This window comes from Mytilus edulis, chromosome 10, assembly GCF_963676685.1.
Source record: "Mytilus edulis chromosome 10, xbMytEdul2.2, whole genome shotgun sequence".
Taxonomy (NCBI): domain Eukaryota; kingdom Metazoa; phylum Mollusca; class Bivalvia; order Mytilida; family Mytilidae; genus Mytilus; species Mytilus edulis.
In genome coordinates this window covers 53,756,113-53,777,194 of record NC_092353.1, presented here as the reverse complement: position 1 = coordinate 53,777,194, position 21,082 = coordinate 53,756,113, and the positions used below count along the sequence as shown (strand labels likewise).

At 30.8% G+C, this 21,082-nt stretch overlaps 2 protein-coding genes and 1 long non-coding RNA gene across 7 annotated transcripts in view; 2 read left to right on the top strand and 1 right to left on the bottom strand.

Annotated features, from left to right (window-relative positions):
- The window catches only part of LOC139491487 (uncharacterized), a 27,371-nt gene extending 6,289 nt beyond the window's left edge, over positions 1-21,082 (top strand). For all 5 annotated transcript variants that reach the window (XR_011656554.1, XR_011656552.1, XR_011656556.1 and 2 more), the window contains exons 2-3: positions 16,876-16,999; positions 19,711-21,082. This is a non-coding gene — a long non-coding RNA (uncharacterized lncRNA). The remainder of the gene's footprint in view (positions 1-16,875; positions 17,000-19,710) is intronic.
- LOC139492114 (uncharacterized) lies at positions 4,993-9,417 on the top strand. The gene is made up of 6 exons (XM_071280254.1): positions 4,993-5,703; positions 6,571-7,008; positions 7,437-7,596; positions 8,081-8,173; positions 8,537-8,674; positions 8,957-9,417. The coding sequence occupies exons 1-6, from the start codon at positions 5,164-5,166 to the stop codon at positions 9,415-9,417; spliced, it is 1,830 nt and encodes a 609-aa protein (XP_071136355.1). The 5' UTR covers positions 4,993-5,163.
- Positions 11,534-14,843, bottom strand: LOC139491485 (recQ-like DNA helicase BLM). The gene is made up of 2 exons (XM_071279201.1): positions 14,254-14,843; positions 11,534-12,985 (listed from the first exon to the last, which is right to left on the bottom strand). Exons 1-2 carry the CDS (start codon positions 14,772-14,774, stop codon positions 11,872-11,874), a joined length of 1,635 nt encoding a protein of 544 aa, XP_071135302.1. The 5' UTR covers positions 14,775-14,843; the 3' UTR covers positions 11,534-11,871.

Genomic DNA, 21,082 nt, shown 5'->3' with positions numbered 1-21,082 from the left:
TGATAATTTAATAGTCCCTGAAGCATGTGAAGAGACAAATCTAAATTTATTCAGAAGTATCCATATGAAAGATAAGTGATAATTAAGTGCATCAGCAAGTTAATTAGTGTTTCAGAAGAAATTTATATTTCATGGGGAAAATAACCAGATGACTGTGAAAATTTGTTAAAGCTAGTAAAATCTGCATTTTTGGACACCTATAAAAATAATATTTAGAAAAGTTGCCTAATATATAAGTAGTATTGAAAATAGCCTGGTTTTCAACATATCTTATATAGGCAGTTTTAAATGTTACTTAATGTTTAAATAATGCCCCTGACTTATAATTTTTTGTTTGTTTGTCAAAAGTTTTATTTTCTATTTAGCTCACCTGACCTAAGAGGCCATGTGACCTTTTGCCATCTCTTGGCATTAATTGTTGAATCATCCATTAATGTCTGGTGTACACTTTTTCATAGATCTTCTCTTCTGAAACTACTGTTATTAATTTATTTTAACCAAACTTTGGCTAAATGATCCTTTAAGGGTATCTAGTATATATTTTGTAATTTTTAGCTCAGTGAGGCCCAAAGGGCCCGATGTGAGCTTACGCCATCACTTGGCGTCCTATGTCGTCTGTCGTCGTAAACTATTTAAAAAATCTTCTCCTCTGAAACTACTGGGCCAAATACATGTACCTTCAAACTTTAACTAAATGTTCCTAAGGGTATCTAGTTTATTAATTGTATCCGAAGTTTTGATCCATTGACAAACATGGACGCCATGGCTAAAAATAGAACATACTGGTCAAATGCAGTTTTGTTAATTGGCCCCTTAAGGAGTTATTGCCCTTTAAAGTCAATTTTACACAATTTGTTGATCAAGTTTGCTAATTATATATAACATTTAAAAATCTTCTCTGAAATACAGATGAGCGATTCAGGCTCTTGAGAGACTATTGTTATCTTGTCCTTTAATTAAGAAACACTGCATAGTTTGGTAAAAAACAATAACTTTAATATTTAACGTAGCATTTCAAGATTAATCTAGCTGCCTTTAAAATTAAGACCAATCTTGAAAACCCTTGGCTATTTGAAGTTGTTGCTCCTGCAATAGCAAATTCCCACAATTTATACATGTTATATATATATGTTCTTGTTAACAATGATTGTCATATTGAAAACAATTATAGATATCATAAAGATAAATTTAAAACAGCAAAATAGTAGTGTGGATCCTTATATGAGTTATTGCCCTTGAAAGACAAAATTTTAGCAGAATTTCAAGTTTCATGCAGGAAGTATGATAGATGTAGAGACATTTATTTATTGTTCAGCTAAGTTAAAGCTTACATCATGACCAAAATAGTTAATTGATCCTTTATAGGATTTTTTGTCCTTAAGAAATTATTTTACCAAAAGTTATGTTTTTTTGCAACTATAATAATAGAAAGAAGGAATTTTAATTTTTTTTTAAGTGATAAATATGTTCAGCAAAGTAAGATCTGGGAATAGGACTTGTATTATTTAAATTGCCAATTGATCCTTCAAAGCTGTTATTGCCCTTGAAAGAATATATTACCAAATATTTTTTTCTTCGGGTTTTTGATTTTTGATTTTTTTTTTTTTATGGAAGTATTATATTTCATTTTTCTTCCAATGGTCGAATATAGAAAAGCAGAAATTTAAGTAGCCCACACCAATTATAGGGCCATTGGCGAATGGGCACCTGCTAATTTAAGTTTTTCATAGTAAAGAAGTGTCTTCATCAGAATTACAGTTTACATGTGTTGTTTACATTAATGTCATTAATTAGTTCTGCACAGTTAAATTCTTTATAGCTGTTTAACTAATCCAGACTTAACTAATCGATCAGATCGGTAATCGAACACTTATCGATCATATTTGATCAGTACTCGATTGATGACTTGAAGTCATCGATCAGTAATCGATCAAACTCTCTCAGGAGTTTGATCGATTAGTGATCGATTAGATTACAGATCGATTTAAGACCGATTACTGATCGATTAGTGATTGATTAATGACAGATTAATGATTTTATTATTATTGAGAAAACAATGCTATTCCAGAAATAAGCCTTATGAAAGACATCATTTGTGAAATTAAAATTCCATGAAAATATTTTCACCATTGCCAAAATTTTCTGGAATTCCTGGATTTACTCAGTAATACATGTTTATACAATATGCAGTCGTAACCAAGAGAAGCGTATCTAAAAGCTTAGCCCTAACATATTCCTGACTAAAAACTACATTTTTGTAGGTTAACCTGTGTATATTAGTCCTAAAACTATGATATGACGTCTTGAAAGGCTATTGTATTTTTTTCTTTTACGCCTTTCATTGACGGAAGGGGTCAAAGCAAAATTTTAAATAGCCTTCCAAGATGTCATAATTATTTGGACTACTGTTTATATAATTAGATATGACCTACACATTATTTCCATGTGAATTTTGATCCAGCACTTACCCAACCCTTCCCGTATCATATTTTTACTTATCAAAAATGTATATCTGTCATAAAATGTTTTTTTTTTATGAAAATAAGATTAACCTAAAGTATACATGTATATAACTGATGAAAGATACATTGCTATTTTTTCTAAACACATCAGAATTTCTTTTCAGGATACATTTGTAGTAATGTAATGTTTCATTATTATATATTGTTAATGTTAATTAGGTGAAAATGTCAAAATAATAGGATCAAAAGCACAAACAGCAAATAAATAGCTGGTAAGATTGTATGGGAAAATTGATTTAGAGATAATTGATTTGACCACACTATTAGAAACATTAACAAACATCAAAAGATTCTGACATCTAATTAGTTTCAGACACTTGTGATATAAACAGGCAAGTTGAAAACTTCACCTCCATCTAAATTTCACGATTTTATCATGAAATATATAATAGAGCTTGAAATAGTGACCATAGTGACCAGCTCATCCCTACCACTCAATTTATTCAAAAATATTACCTGCTAAAGTTTACTAAGGAATGCAATAATCATTCCATAAAATTTCTAGACCTTGAAATCCTAAAAGACGAACACATGAAAATACTGGTGTTTAAGATATGAAATGCTATAAAAAAATAATACAGAAAAAATCTTCATAAAAACCCAAAACCAACCCATTTGGAACTTTAAATCCTATATTAAAGGCAAAGGTATTCATTTACATAGAAACACAAACCAGAAAGAAAACTCTTTATTGAAAGACCATTTTATTAACTGAAATTGGTAAAACAAATTTATTAAATTCCATTACAGAAAAGATAAAATTAAGAAAAAGGAAAAAGTTTAAAATAGATGTTATGTATCATTTACATATTATCATCCTCAAGCAGAAGAACTTCAAAAAGTATTCAGGAAATACTGGCATCTTATTAAAACAGATTCTTCAATAAGTGCTACATTGTGTATCATATCCCATTAAAACCTATCCATAGAATTCAAAAGAAATAGAACATTGGTGAATTAATGAAATGACCTATAAAATAGTTTGAATGAAGGTCACAATTCCTTCAAAATATTTCACTGTGCAGAACTAATTAATGACCATCATCATGTAAACCTCACATGTAAACTGAAATTCTTATAAGACAAAATTCTACCAGAAAACACTTAATTCAACATTTATTGAAATAGGATGAAATAGTTAGAAAATCAAAAACAGAGTTCGTGAAAAGTGGTGGTCCTCGGGATTTTACTACCAAAATTTTGCATAGGACTGACACAATTTTAGTATTTTTCAATAGAATTAATAATGAGGACCAGCAGATTTTCTCCAAGGACCACCTGGGGGAAAAAGATTTCGTGAACTCTGCAAAAAAACAAAAAATCTAAATTCAAATTAACAAATTTTACAAAATTATGAAAAAATCAATAAATTAAAAACAGTAATAAAAAAAATGACAAACAGAAGGGGTGGTCTCTGCTGAAAGCTTCCCTTTAAGGGGGCTCCTGGGTATAAATCAATTTTTTTTTCTAATATAGGATTTCGCTATATTTTTTTTATAAATGAACTTTATCATATACTTTAAAAGAAAAATGAAATAAAAAAATGGAGTCACCGTTCATTTAAGCTCACAATCTGCCTCCGGAAGAAGCATACATTTTTGTTAATGTCCTTTTTTTCTGTTGAACTAATAGGAGAAATAGAGGTAATATCGAAATAAAAAAATAACCTAATTACAGAAATCGCTTAAATTTTACAATTATTTAGTTTATGTACAGCTTATATGAAAACAATAATAAAAAATATAGGTCACCGATGAGTTAAAAAAGATATTTCAAATTTAATGCCAAAAAATGGCATTTTTGCACCAAAGGGAGATAATTTGGAGCTTTTTCAATAATATAAATATTTTAAAAGTCATCTGGGGCCAAACCGAATCGATTTTTTGGGTTGATTTTTTTACCATATCATTAAGCAATAACTAATAGTGTTATAAATAAAATTTGTAATGAAAAAATAAAGGTTCAATTCTTTGCTGAAATTTTTGTACCCACGAGCCACCTTAATCACCATATTTACAGAAAAACTCTAAACATTGCTACACACATAGATTACATCTATGCTACACAGTATCAATGAAAGGCCAGAACAATGATTTGTAGTTGCACTATGCAACTACAAATCATAGGTGGATATAACGGCCTTATTTATTTAAAAACAAATATGTAACACATAATAAAAAAAGACAATCACTGAATTACTGAGGCTCCTGACTTGTGACAGGCACATACTCAATTCTATTTAAAAACATCTTTAATTTCTTATTCATATTCATTCTTCTTATCTTTAGATGTGTATGCTTTCGTGTGAAAATAAAACACTAACCACTATTGCCTTGCATTAGGACTTTTTTTTAAATTTTAGAAAAAAGGGGGGATCTTCTGTATGTAAATTCAAAAGTCAATAGAAAGTTTTCCACTGACTCTGATAACAATCTATTTATTTTTATCAGTATTTTGCATAACCCGAATAATCCAGTCGTTATATTACGATCACTTCGATCACTCCATTAACGCCTGAATGCATCCACGATAAAAATGCGTCAACCGGAAATTTAAAAAACGAACTGCATCATGGGATCAATATATTTTGACATATGGCGCGAAATAGAGGAGGAGTTAAAATTGTTTGTAAACATGTACAATGGAGCAAGAGACGTGTTTTCATTGTACACACGTGTTTGATCCGAAAAATTTATCAAAGGAATGTAGAAGGAATATTCATAAAATTCACGGTGAGATTAATATATTAGAAACTTTAAAGTCAGTTTACGGTGGTGTTGAACTGCATGATTTTAGTGATTTTGAACAAGACTGTTTTGTTTGCAGTAAGTGCTATAATGTTATACAGGGTATATATAGGAGTCAGAGGAAACTTTCTACTTTGACAGACTCTTTGAAAAGTGTAGCATCTATAAAATTTTCATCGCTGAATCCAGAAAACACAACTGTAGTTTATACGCCATGCCCACTTGCAGAGGAAAAACGATCTCCGACCAAGAAAAGATCGAGGGAATGTTTGACTCCAGTGAAGTCGGGATACACACCTCATGGAAAGAAACCATTGCCAGCATCATGTCAAACTCCAAAAGCAAGAAGGAAGAAATTAAATTTCAACAAAACTCCACGTCAGACCCCTAAATCTACTACAAAATCTCCTGTCAGTCCAGGTCCAAAAGTGAAGGTTAGTCATTTATAATAATTCTATATGGTATTAAAGTAAATGTGTTATAAAATGTGTACTTTTTAAGTTTAATACAGTGCTAATTTTTTTTGGCACATGTATGTAATATAGACATAATGATACAGACTGAGAAATATATATGTATACTCAAGGATTTGTTTAGTGAGACAATTTTGTAACATAATTATATTGCTACTGAATCATTTTATCCATTTGTCAACTGGACATGAAACTAATCACAGCTGGAATTGTCTTCTTTAACCAACTGTTAATTAATCCCATCTTCTTTATCTGTGATTTTGTCAACTTATCTGTGAGTGTTTAAATATTGACACCTACATGTATGTGTAATATGTCTCTTTGATCCTTTAATGTAAACTGCATGTACAAATGTATGTTAATAGGAATAGTATGATTATTTTATTGTTTTTAAATTTGAAAAAATCAAAAAATTATAAAATGTTAAATCTTTTGACCAGGAAAATAATAACCATCTAAATCTGTTTTTTAATTAAGAAAATATATTTTTATATATAAATATAAATTGTTACGGGTCAAGACTGTTTGTATTAATTTATGAAATCTTTTATGTGTCTTCATTCAACTTTTTTTTATCATAACCAACAATATTTATTTTTACTTGATTAATGTTGGAATGTATGTATCTCTTTTCCATTTTATTATTTATTACCACTAACACTTGCATATATACATTTGTATATTTAAAGAAACATATAATTTTGGCTTCATGGTCAGGTGCCCCAAATTCATCAAGCTTCTGGATTTGTCCCTGTGCAGGTACAAATGTACATGCAAATTACTCCCTTGTTTGTTCTCATGTTGGTACATTGTATATTGTCTTCACAGGTACATCTGGGATTTAAAGGAAGTTCAAGACAAACTACATTGAAAGGTTCAAGTAAATTGGCTTGCAGAGCAATTGTGCTGAAGCAGTACAAAACAGCAATTAACCATTTACTCCAGATTGAGGATTTAAAGAAGGACATTTTTCAAATAACCAAAAAAAAGATGAGCCAGGAGCTGCAACAAATATGTCAAGCAAAGGATAGCGTGTTAAGAACAAAGAATCTAGAGAAATTTTCATGGAAGAAAGCTTACGATGAACTGAAACAAACATGTCCATTGGTAACTGAGTTGATGTTGTTGATTGCTGGAAATAAGAATAAACATATACCAAGAATTGTTTCCAGCATAGCCATATTGCTTTTCAACAGAAACTCACAGATGGGTGCAATACAAGCTATTAATAGTATTCTGATGTTCAGAGGTCACATTCGCACCAAGGTAACTATATCTTTTCATGGTAGCATATATCATGCATGTACAAAAAATATACAATCTGCAATGTAGAAAGTGTTGAACAGCTAACGTTTTGTGTTTAACAGATCTGGCTGAGGTTTGTCAAACAAAAAAATATTTTCAAAAGGAACATGTTGATTAATTAAAAGTTGTGGTATGGTTGCTAATGAGACAGCTTCTCCACAAGACCAAATGTCATAGGAGTTAAAAACTATATATGTCATGATATAAGTTACCCTATGAGCTTCAACAATAAGCAAATTCAAACTTCAAAGTTTTTTAAAAGAGAAACTTGTATATATACATGTAATATACATGTATATGTAAAGTTAAATGAGTTTCTATCAATCAGTATTTGTACTGCTATCGTTGAATTGTTTCAATTTGAATATTTTATATGTTTTGTTTTTCAGGTTTACACTACATTTAACCGTGCAGGTTTGAGCAGCTCATACAAATCATCCATCAGACATGTAGACCAGATATGCCAAAACTTTGACCAGCCGGTTCGGAATTGGGCTAATAGAGTAGCCAGTCATTACACCAAGAAATTAAGAGAAAGTGCTCATTCAGGTAATTAAAACTTCTTTAAATTCTTGAACTTTATATAATTAGTTGAAATGCACTATTTATTTAATAGAAATTCATTTATGTATATAAAAAGGTAGATGTGGTATGATTGCCAATGAGATGTACATTTTAACTCATCACAAGAGAAAAAATGGCACAGAGCAGCACTCTGATATTAATATTCTTTGATGATTTAAACTTATTTTTGAGTACTGTCAAATCAGAATATATTACATGCATTTATTATTGCAATTTAATCAATTTAGAATATTTAGCGATATTGATACAATTTAAATCCTATTTAATTCATATTAAAAATTCCAAAATGAGGTTTTTAACTTTGAATTATAATTGTGATAATAACCCTGTTGCAATTTTCACAATAATAAAAACATCTTAATAATTTCTGAATTTAGTAAGAAATGCATGTTGATGGATTCATATTTTATAAGACTCAAGATGAACAACTTATTTTTATTTTCTGCAGATGAACATAACTATGCATTGTCATCAGTGGAAGAACTCACTTCATGTAATACTACATTGCCAGTGTTGGAAACACCAGAAAAAGGACATACAGGTAATTTCACTTCAATAATGTATATTTCATGATTGAAAACTTAGTAATTAATACATGTACATGTATATGTTATTGCAAGCAGATTGAATATAATGTTAAATGTACTTTGCTGTTTGGAATTTCTTGACAAGTCTAAATCCATGGTTGCACATGTACAGTAATATGAATAAACAGAAAAAAGTGTAAAAGTGCTATATTTTGACATTAAACTATTAATTAGCTAGCTTTGACATTATCAGTACAAATACCTTCCACTGAGAGTTGTGAGAATTTGTAATTAATTATTCATTCTTAACTTAAATGTTTCAATATATTTTACACCAGTACATAAATATATTTATATGGTTCATATTTATTTTATAGGTACCAATCCATTCAAATTATTCTGTGAGTCACCATTTGAATGTTCAACTCCCGAAAGTGAATCACCCACATACATGTATACAGCAGTACCAGTTTCACCCCTATCAGAGACACCTAGGACTTCACATTCATCTAATGGTATGTTGATTTTATTTTGGTTTTGTGTCTGGCAAACAATTTATAAGTAAATTGTGATATACATGTATATGCTTACTGAATATTTTTTTCCTTACCCGTACATGTATGTATGGTAAGAGCATGAATTGGTTGTCATAAAATTATGGTAAATGAAATTATTTTTTTATTTATCAATCATAACAAAAAAAGTAAAATTGAAAGGTCATTTATTTTTATTGATTCAACCACGAGTCTAGATATGAAATAAAAGTAATTTATTTGTTTACATTTTGATTTTAACAGATCTAGATACACCTGATCGTACATCAGCAGAAGTCTTTACAGAGTCTCCTTACACCACCATTATGGCGACAGAAACAGATGAAATACCTTCCTTCCAAATCGTTATGGACAACTTAAACATGATGACTAAAGCTAGACACAAAACAGAAGACACGTCTAACAAAATGCATAATCTTGTCCATGCTTTAGCTGTTCAAGACAGAGTTTCGGCAGATGACCTGGAGGACTGTGTACCTCAGGCTGATATACTAACTATACCAAATGAAGCTTTCCTACCCAGCAAAGAAGACTTCACTCAACTGAACCAGGAGTACAACATTTTAATTCAAAGGGTTCTTGTTGAGAACATAATACAGTTGAAAGAATGCAAGGAATTTGTAATTTATCATATACCACATCAATTTTCAAAAGAATCCAGGAAAAAAAGTTGTGTGGTAAGTTCCAAGTGTAAAGTACTTTAAACCAATTTTAATTCGAACAGATGTTCAATTTCAAAGTTAGTTGAACATTTGGGTTCTGAAAATTTATTTTCCACCATTCCTGGTCGACATCACAGGTCATTTGCAACAATAAAAAGTGATCCGTTAGAAAAATTAGATGGAGTTAAACTTAACCAGTGGCTAACAGAGAAGAGGGAAAGTTTTGCCAAAACTCAGAGGTTAAGATCATACTTTGTACATTAAGAGTAAACCAATTGTGAAGGTTGAAAATTTAAATACATTTTTGTCTTTCAAGATAAATGTTTTTATGCTCTCTTTATACAGGAAATCCTTTTTTAATCCACCAAAAGCTTATATACATGCATTTTTATAAAATGTTTGTTGGCAAAATAACCTCATTTGTTGTTGTGATAATTTTAGTGCAATACATGTATATATTTATATAGTACATGTAGTCATCAAATGTGTGCATTTCATATGTATACTCTAGTGCAATATGTTTATCTTTGAAACCCATTTGTCATATTTTTATCATGTTTATAGTGCAATATTTAGTGCAATAGAAAACTCTAAAAGAGTTTTTTTTGTTGATGTGTATTCATATATATATCATGTAAATTCAAACATTTGTTCTAGTACAAATGTATAAGGCAGTGTCTGATAATTTTAGTGCAATGGCAAATGCTCAAATTTAAATTATTTTTTATTACAATGACAAACATGCATATATATCAGTTGCTGTCTAGTGTAATATGGGTCATATGTAAATAACTGCTTTTGTTTGAGTATGAAGTCAGTTTTTGTGATTAATAAGTGCAATATGTTGAGTAATCGGTATAATACCAAAAACATTCAATAGCAGCTTTGTTGATGTTTGAATTGAGTTCAATGTGTGCATGTAAATAATTCATTTTGTTCAACTGAAATGTATGCAGAGGGTACCTGGTATTTTTAGAGCATCTTTTTACATGTCATTAGTATGCCACAATTTTAAGTGTTAATTTATATATACCATGTGAGGTTTTGTGCAAGTTTTGTTGACATATTTAAAGTACATATATGGTACGCAAGTTTATTTTCATTACTGATTGTAGTTATAGTGCTTTCTGTGTCTATGTCATGTATGTGTGTACAAAATGTACTTATCAGTAATTAAGAACTATGTTTTAATAGTGCTTGTGTCATGTAAATAACTAAAGTGTGGTAGAATTAAATTTGGATGAAATCTGTTAATTTTCTTCCTCAATCATGTTAATTATGATTGCACCATGTGCACCAATAATAAGAAATTGAGTAAATTGTAGTCTTGTTGATGTAAATGTTTACTGCTTGATTAATGTTTGAAAAATAAAGACTTTTTTTATAACAAATTGCATTGTTTCCTTTACTAATTGTTCTTTCTTAATGTGATTGCATTGATTGTTTGATTAACGTCAAGTGGGATTTTTTCATGCATGCCTTTGTAATTGAAAAAAGGTTAACATGGTTAAGCAGTGATCAAAACCAAAAACCTTGTTATCCAATTCCTGAGCTTGTCTTTTAGTGGTTGCTTTCTCTCATATCATTCATGTCATTTGTTGTTGTTTCTTATAATTGATGAATCAACTTTTACACATTAATTTAACTAATTGTTGGAGGCTGTACAGCAGGCCATAACATTGGCTTATGGTTGCATATATTCATGCCCAGAGACAAGACTGAGACATTAGAAACAAGAGATAAAAAAATCGCAATAGGACAGAATAAATTAATGTATATATATATGAACCTGTTAAACCATGACACGTGTATGCCTTACATGTACATGTATGTACTTGTAACTTGTACCAAGTCAGGAGCTTGAAAAATCAGAGCGGTTTGTAGTTACATGTATTTCTTGTTTGGATTGTTTTACAATGTTACATATGCCTCTGAATGTCTTTATAAGTCTGCTTGTTTTGCTCATTGTGGAAGGCCTAGCAGTTGCTAATTACTTTTGTGTCATGTTCTCTGGTACCCGAAAGAATGTATTCTCATTGGCAATCATACAACATCAGATTTGTAAACAAGCATACAACAAAAAGAATTTAAGATACTGGACAAGTCAAAGCTTGGTGTACTTTGAAATGGAAAAATTGTAGAAATACTAGAACAAAAATTGGTTGATCAGAAAAGTTAGTCTGCATTTTTAATTGCAATTATGAAGTTTCGGAAAATTGAAGGACTACATGTATTCAATAATTTGGATCAAGGAAAATCTTTTACAAACTGTGCTTTACAAAATTTATAAATGATATTTGTTATTGTTACAAAACTGAAACTCTTGCAATTACCAAATTTATATTTAGAAGTTACTGTACTACATGTACTAGTATGCAGTTAAATTTACATGTCTATATAGAACAAGGCATCAATTTGTCAAAGAGCTTACTGGTATATATTTCAGTCTTGTGTATCATATACATGTAACAACTTTAATCTAAAATTGTAGTAAAGTTAATCTTTAACTTCTGCAATGAGTTCAAGAATATCTCCTGCCAGGTTATGATCTATAAGTCCAAGAGACACAATGTCGTCTTCGCTGAATATGAAGTCTGCATTTTCTACAACGGTTTCAATCATAGAACTATTAAAAAGAAGATGACGTCCTTTTTGTTCTTCAACAAGGAACTCGTAAAAATCAAGTAAGTTTTCCCTCACTGCTTCATTAAGAAAACCACAAAATTGTCCAAGCAAGAAGTCGTCTTCTCTTGAGAATAAGTCATTGGAACTGTTTTCACCATGAAAGCTGAAGCAGTTTCCACATTCACAATTGACTTTACAGTTACTGCAGCAGCGACACAATGATGTTGGTTGGCTTGATCTTGTCCCTGATGATGGTGATGCAATGTCGTCTAATTTAAAATGAGATGTCAGCTGCATACGCAAGCATTTTGTGGTTGTACAGAAGTCACGCACTGATTCCTTGCAGCGATTTTTAGCTATGTCATAACCGGAATAATATACACACGAGACTGATTCTCTACCGTCTCTACCAGCTCTCCCACTTTCCTGAGAATATTGTTCCAGACCTCGAGGTGCACCCCAGTGTATAACACGTTCAATATCAGGAATGTCCACACCCATACCAAATGCGATTGTAGCAAATATAACTCGCAAATTAGTGTCATAACTTGGGAATTGGGACAAAACATGGGTCTTGTTTGTGTCTGCGGTTGAGCGGTGAAACATTGCAACCATTCTTTTCTCAAGATCATTGCCTTGTTCTATTTCATTACAGAAATGTTCATATAAATCAGCACAAGACATTATGTTTCTGCAGTAAACAATTGTTTTTTTGGAACTTTTACCATTTGTCTTTAAATCATTAAGAAGCCAATTTAGTTCTTCTTTCTTCTTGTTGGATTTCTGCATATGATATATCACATTTGGTCTGTCAGGGAGAAGTGATACTGTGCGTGTGTCATTTCGTATCATTTGGAGTTTTTTCATTATTTCTGTTCTCATAGTTTGTGTTGCTGTTGCAGTAAGCGCCACAAAAGCTGTTTTTTCAGGAAAAACTGATCTCAGTTCATTTAGTCGGTCATATTCTTTTCTAAATTCACCACCCCTGAAATAAAGAGTACATCTAAACTTGTCAAGTTAATAAACTACTGGTAATGTTATCTATTTTAAAATAATCAATTCAACATAATTTAAAACTCAGGATATTGTTTTTTTAAGCAACTGACATGTGGCATGGGCTTTGCTCATTGTTGAAGGCTGTACGGTGACCTATAGTTGTAACTTGTTAATGTCTGTGTCATTTTGGTCTCTTGTGGACAGTTGTCTTATTGGCTATCATACCACATCTCCTTTTTTATAAATACATGTACATGTATGGCATTATATCTTTTAACTTTTATTAATTTTATTCAATAGCCAAAAGCATATTGATTATATAGTTAATTTATACATTTTATCAAGGAATTGTATATACAAATATTATTCCTTGATTTTATGCTGGAAAAAATAAATCTTTTTGAATGAAATAAATCAATTAATGATTATACATTTATATAAGGTCTATAAAATCATTGTGTACATCTTTAAATTCAGAAATTCTTGCAAGATTTTTATTATTTATTGGCATAATGTGACTACATGCATGTACTCCATACTTAAGACTGAAATATAAATAAGCACTTTCATTCTGAAACCCAAATCATATATATTTACTGCAGCTTTCCTCCAAATCGCATTAATTAAAATATTTAAATTTAGCAGTTCTTCAAAATTACAGTAATGAATACATGTAAAAATAAATTTACAGTATAGTATTATCATGTGCATATTCGATATTATAATTTATATATATAAAACAATAACTATTAGTTTAAAATTAATTAAAAGAAAAATAATTATTTTTGAAAAGATATTTTTTCATAATGTCACTGTATTTATAGGACTGATCCTATCGTGTCTAAAAGTTTAAAGAGGAACCCAACAATATGTCCTCATAGTCACATTTGTAATAAAAAAAAAAAGGGGGGTTCAACTAACAAGACCCCCCCCCCCCTTTTTACCCTTGAGGCGATGATAATAGTGAATGTACAGAAACTTATAACCTAGTCCTAGTAGCAGCTAGCTATAAACAACATGATACATCGTAAATATTCGTTCAAATTGTAGACCGACTTCAACACATTCAATTATATACACACAACGCAACACTTATCATGCTTATACTAAAAAATAAAATCAGGGTGAACGGACTCGGGCGAACAGAAACTAGGGCGAACCAGAATCAGGGCGGACGGACCCGGATTCCCCCTTTTACCCTTGAGGCGATGATAACTTCTATAAAACAATTAATAAGAGATTGTATATAAGACTTACCATTCAGTTATACAATGTGCTTCATCAATGATAACTGCCTTTACACGATCATGGAAAACACCTGAGGTCAGACTCTTCCTCCACATACCAGATGTCAATGCAGCCTCTGGCGAGGAAAATACGATTGAGAATTGTCCTTCAGATATTTTCTGACCAATACCTTTATCTTTCTGAATTTCACCAACCACAACAGATGTTATTGACAGTTTTTCCAGCTTTTGAACTTGATCCAGCATCAATGCTTGTAGTGGTGAAATGACAACAATAGACGATTTCTCTCCAGTCAAGGCCTCAAATATCTCGGGCAGATAAAAATAAATACTGGACTTTCCGTAACCCGTCGGCAGAGTAACGAATGTATCATTCAATTGGACAATTGCTTTTATAGATTCTTCCTGTTTATCTTTAAACTTGAAGTCATATTTATCTTCAATCATTCGAAGGCTTTGGTCGACGTCCATTTTGAAATTTGTAAACAAGCGGTATTTACTACGGAAGTGATCATTGCGCATACTCGCCATGGGATAGACTCTGATTGGTCTGTACAATTTGTACAGGGCTGACGCGACCAATGATCAATCTGCCTTCAAGCCCTCGAGAAAAGTAGTGGATAGAGGGCGCTGAATTATTCGAGTTATATTTTGCAATCCTTAGTAGAGTCATAGTCCACAGCTGGTCATTTCTGGTCACTCTTCTACAATATTGTGGAAATTAGACGATATCCTGCTGTGAAGACAAACAAGTGTTTGAATAAATGATGTATCAATTTTCTGTTAATTGGTAAATGTTCTGGCTATTTAGTTGTGACCTAAATTCTGGCATTAGTTAATAATGTTATAAGACAAACCCTAAATTTCATCATAATGTTAAGGATATATCAAATTGCACAATATATTTGTATCGATTAATCCGTATATATGAAAAATACAGATTTTAATATATATTAGCTTGGTTGAAATTTTCATCTCCTTAATAAAATCAAAGTGTCTGAAGCTAATATTATACGTAAAAATTAATTTTGATGTGTTAACAAAGGTCATTAACTTAAAAGGCATCAAATATTTATCAAACCATGGAAGTATATATATACTACTATATTCAAGTCAAATGTTGTTGTTAAAATCTATTTTTTCACTCTTTTGGTCTTTTGGAAAATCATGGAAGTATTATATTGACAATGGGAAAATGTAGTTTATGCTGTATTTAGACCCCTCTACAACCAAATTTGTTACATGCACACATAAAAGAAATAGAGTTTTTATATCAATAATTATGACATCTTGGATGGCTTTTTTAAATTTTGCTTTGACGCCTTCCGTCAATGAAAGGTTGTAAAAGAAAAAAATACAATAGCCTTTCAAGACGTCATAGTTATTGTACCAATATACATGGGTAAACCTACAAAAATGTAAGTTTTAATCAGGAATATGTTAGGGCTAAGCTTTTAGATACGCTTCTCCTGGTTACGACTGCATATTGTGTAAAAATGTATTGCTGAGTAAATCCTGGATTTTTTGGCATATTTAGACAGAAACATAAATTCAAGACTTAAAAATAAACACTGATGTCTGGCATGGGTATTGGTTCTAACCTTTACACTCAAATTTCCAGACATATTGACAACATCATGAAAAAAATTCCAGTATCTTCTTAGCAGTGAAATGATTTCAAATTCTAGAATTCCAGAAAATTTTGGCAATGGTGAAAATATTTTCATGGAATTTTAATTTCACAAATGATGTCTTTCATAAGGCTTATTTCTGGAATAGCATTGTTTTCTCAATAATAATAAAATCACTAATCTGTCATTAATCAATCACTTATCCATCAGTAATCGGTCTTAAATCGATCAGTAATCTAATCGATCACTAATCGATCAAACTCCTGAGAGAGTTTGATCGATTACTGATCGATGACTTCAAGTCATCAATCGAGTACTGATCAAATATGATCGATTAGTGTTCGATTACCGATCTGATCGATTAGTTAAGTCTGGACTAATTCACCAATGTTTCTATATCTTTTAAATCCTATTGATAGGTTTTTATTGAATTTGTCACCTATTGTAGAATCTATTTTGATAAGATTCCAGTATTTCCTGAATATTGTTTGAAGTTTTCTGCTTAAGAATTCGATTGATTATTCGTAATGAATGATATATTTTATCTATTTTCAACTTTGTTCTTTTTCTAGACATAAATTCATAGAAATTGATCCAATATCCACCTATTTAGGTGAAAATCCTAACTCTGTCCTGATTTCATAGAAATTAATCTAATATCTATCTATCCATTAGTGCATATCACAATTTTAAATTAAATAAATGTGCCTTTAAGTAGTTCATGTGTAAAAAAAAATGCTAAGGATAATGCTGTGGATTCATTTAAATTTTGTGGTCACATTTATCAATTTTCGTGGATCAAAGAAATTTTGTATTTGTTTTGTTTGTTTTTTTCATAGTCTGTATACAACCCGATGGCAAATTTATAATTCGTTTAACATTTAAATTTGTGACTCAGCTGTTTCAATGAAAACCACGAAAATTGGTATCCCATGAATAATAATGAATCCACATTGAACATTTTCAGCATGAAGGTTTATGCCATTCTGTTCTTATTTCAGATTGACATATCTGTACGACATGCAGTTAGCCTAGACAAATAGGAAGAGAAAGGTCTTTGATTCTGAGTTCTCTGTGAAGTTCAAGGTCTTTTTTAGTCTAAATTATAATGGGAAGATGTGAAAGGTAAGTTTGAAAGTTTGTAATTGTGCAAAAATATGTTATTTTTAACAAAATGTGCTGTTTCACAAATAAAATCCTCTGTCTCTTAGACACTTATGTAGCAATAAGGCCACTTTATTGGTATATGAAATGATTGTAAGCTGTATTTGCTTGACTGGTTAAACTGACCATGCCTTCATTTTCACGGATCAAGTTTATGTGATATTATTAAAAAAAAAAGCGCCAAATTTTCAATCATAAGTAAAGCAGGCTTAGTTGTTAATTTATGTGTCATTTGGGCTCTTGTGGAGAGTAAATGTCTCATTGGCAATAATGAATTATACCACATCTTTTTTATATGACATTTGAATGTTGCATTTATATATATATATTATATACATATTGCAATCACTCATTAGCTGGCCAATTGTTTATTAGCATCCATGTTTACAAATAACTACATTTGTGCAATAATGGGATGATTTTGTGGCACCATGTACTTTAACTGTTCCAGAGTAATGCCCTTTACAAACAAACAAAAGTGCTGAATTTTGTTTCCATTTTCTAACTTTATTAAGTTTGCCTCTGAACCAAATGCTATGAAATCAATACACAGCAATGCTTATTACCACAAAATACAGATCAAGCATGTATTAAGGGGGTGGTGTCACTTAACTGTTCTGTAGTTATGCCCCTTTACAAATGAAAAATATGCTTATATTTATAGTTTCTGTTCTCTAACTTTGATTTGCCTCAACTAAATGCAATTAAACTTATACACAATGCTTGTTACCACAAAATAAAGATCAAGTTTGAATTTTAAGGGGATCACTTTAACCGTTCTAGAATTATGCCCCTTCACAAATTGAATGATTGCTGAAATTTTCATTTACATTCACTTACTTTAATTAGCTTGCCTCAACCAAATGCTATGACATGTATGAATAATTGTACATAATATTTATTGCCACAAAATACAGATCAAGTTTGACTTTTGAGGTTGTCATTAAATTTTTTAGAGTTATGTCCCTTTGAAAATTGAAAAATTGCTGGATTTGTGTTTCCTTTCTCTAAATTAAGTTTGCATAAACTAAATTTTATGAAACTTATACACAATACCTATTACCACTAAATCAGATCAAGTGTTTTCGGTAGAGTCACTTTTACAGTTATGTCCTTTTATAACTTTATATGATAAGCAAGCGTGGGCATCATCTGTGATCCATTGATACATTCCCCATTTAATTTGTTGTTAAACATCAATTTTTTAATTTTTTGGTTGTCAGAGCCGATTAATGCCCCATTTGTTTGTAGGTAAGAATTGGTAAAGTAACACACACACATATATATATCAAACAAGAGTGCACACGCTGAAATGTCTCGCCTTCTTTACTAATTATTGATATTATGTTGATAGTCCTAAGTATAAAACTTTATTAAAAACTGTCACATAAACTTAGCATTAACCAAGATAACTAAACAAAGACCAATGAACCATGAAAATGAGGTCAAGGTCAGATGAACCATGCCAGGCAGACATGTACAGCTAACAATGCTTCCATACAACAAATATAGTTGACCTATTACTTATAGTTTAAGAAAAATAGACCAAAACACAAAAACTTAACACTGAGCAATGAACCGTGAAAATGAGGTCGAGGTCAAATAAAACCTGCCGGACTGACATATAGATCATAAAATATTTCCATACACCAAATATAGTTGACCTATGGCATATAGTATTAGATAAAAAGACCAAAACTCAAAAACTTAACTTTGAACACTCAACCATGAAAATGAGCTCAAGGTCAGATGACATCTGCCCGCTAGACATGTACATCTTACAATCATTCCATACAACAAATATAGTAGATCTATTGCATAAAGTATGAGAAAAACAGACCAAAACACAAAAACTTAACTATAACCACTGAACCATGAAAATGAGGTCAAGGTCAGATGACACCTGCCAGTTGGACATGTACACCTTACAGTCCTTCCATACACCGAATATACTAGACCTATTGCTTATAGTATCTGAGATATGGACTTGACCACCAAAACTTAACCTTGTTCACTGATCCATGAAATGAGGTCAAGGTCAAGTGAAAACTGTCTGACGGGCATGAGGACCTTGCAAGGTACGCATATACCAAATATAATTATCATATTACTTATGATAAGAGAGAATTCAACATTACAAAAAATCTGAACTTTTTTTTCAAGTGGTCACTGAACCATGAAAATGAGGTCAAGGACATTTGACATATGACTGACGGAAACTTCGTAACATGAGGCATCTATATACAAAGTATGAAGCATCTAGGTCTTCCACCCTCTAAAATATAAAGCTTTTAAAAAGTTAGCTAACGCCGTCGCCGTAGCCGCCGCCGCCGGATCACTATCCCTATGTCGAGCTTTCTGCAACAAAAGTTGCAGGCTCGACAAAAATGAAAACACCAGATTAGAAAAAAAAGATGCAGTATGATTGCTAAGGAAACAACTGCCATAATAATTATAAGAACAAAATTTAAACATCATCAGAGTATTAAGGCTTCAATTATTGAAGAAAACAAATGACATACAGTAAGCTATGAAATGACCTGTGATAACAAATTCATCTATTATCATGATTATAAGACAGAACAAAATATGTCCGGGGGGGAAAAAATCATGAATATTAATATGCCTGAAGGATTTTAGAATATTGAACTTGAATTGACTTTTCTTTGTAGGATACAAAGAAATCTTGGAGGACAAATTGGTGCGAGTCTTAAAAGACACAGATTTGAAGATAAATGAAAGAAAAAGAATGACAAACATAGTTTAAAGGACTGCAGACTTCCTGATATCTTTCAAACTGTTCTTTTGGTATACATGGTATAAATGTAATATTGCAATATCATTTTATTTGTATAGGTATACATCCTGTAAATCTTGTTGGTGCCTTTTAGCTCCTTAAATGCAACCACTATTTAGTAAACATTGTCATGATTGTTGTTCTATATGTGAGCTTATTAGTTAACTAGAGCATAGTAATTGCATATATATGCAATCTTAGTCTTTTTAATTCAGAAATAATTTTTAAAACAAGTTATTCTAATCAGACTAATGGAATTTTATTTTGTATGTTTAACCTGTTATATGCACTTTGTCAAATTTAGCATGCTGCAAATGTGATGCAATATAGAGCAACCTTTATATTTCTTAGAAAATGCTTTTTCTGAAATGTAATGAAAAGTATGGTTGTACATAATATCCAAAAAAATTTTTTAAGTGAGACATATGTTTTATGAATATTTCAATAAATGTTAGAAACAAGTTTACATAAAAAATTTCTCATGTATCAAAATTCTGTGTTGTAAAATCTCAAAGATTTTTTTTTCTGGATTTTTCTCAATATGTTTAATCAATCAAAATGCGTAATTTTTGCTTGTAGATTTTATTTCGGGATTTTTCCCGAAATGGGTAAAAAAAATCTATGCACCAAGTGTGTGCCTGACATTAGATTTATATTTCGGGATTTTTCCCGAAATGTGAAAAGAAATTATTAGTCATGAGACCTAGCATATACATTTGATTTTTCGGGATAAATCCCGAAAATATTTGAAAACATCTGTGTTATGCATTTTGTAATTAGTTTATTTTTGTCAGGATATTTCCCGAAATGTGTTTCAGATCTGTTTGTTCAAACGCTTTGCCAACATATATGTCATAAAATTTAATGTTGAAAATGATTTCGGGATTTTTCCTGAAATGTTGAAAGAAATTATTAGTCATGAGACCTAGCATATACATTTGATTTTTCGGGATAAATCCCGAAAATATTTAAAGACATCTGTGTTATACATTTTGTAATTAGTTTATTTTTGTCGGGATATTTCCCGAAATGTGTTTCAGATCTGTTTGTTCAAACACTTTGCCAATATATATGTCATAAAATTTAATGTTGAAAATGATTTCGGAACATTTCCCGAATAAATAGTTGTCATATATACATTTTTACCACAAATATTTTAAAACTTTCATATATTTTGGGAAATTTCCCAAACATTTAATGTAAGTTTTATCAATTATAAGAATAAAAACATGGAATGTTGTAAAAAA

Excerpts from the sequence above, each read along its gene's own strand:
- LOC139492114 (XM_071280254.1), top strand. The coding sequence starts at position 5,164 with ATGGAGCAAGAGACGTGTTTTCATTGTACACACGTGTTTGATCCGAAA. Across the intron at positions 7,597-8,080 it reads AAGAGAAAGTGCTCATTCAG|ATGAACATAACTATGCATTG; the intron begins GTAATTAAAACT and ends TATTTTCTGCAG. Across the intron at positions 8,675-8,956 it reads GACTTCACATTCATCTAATG|ATCTAGATACACCTGATCGT; the intron begins GTATGTTGATTT and ends TGATTTTAACAG.
- LOC139491485 (XM_071279201.1), bottom strand. The coding sequence starts at position 14,774 with ATGGCGAGTATGCGCAATGATCACTTCCGTAGTAAATACCGCTTGTTT. Across the intron at positions 12,986-14,253 it reads GCACATTGTATAACTGAATG|GGGTGGTGAATTTAGAAAAG; the intron begins GTAAGTCTTATA and ends TCTTTATTTCAG.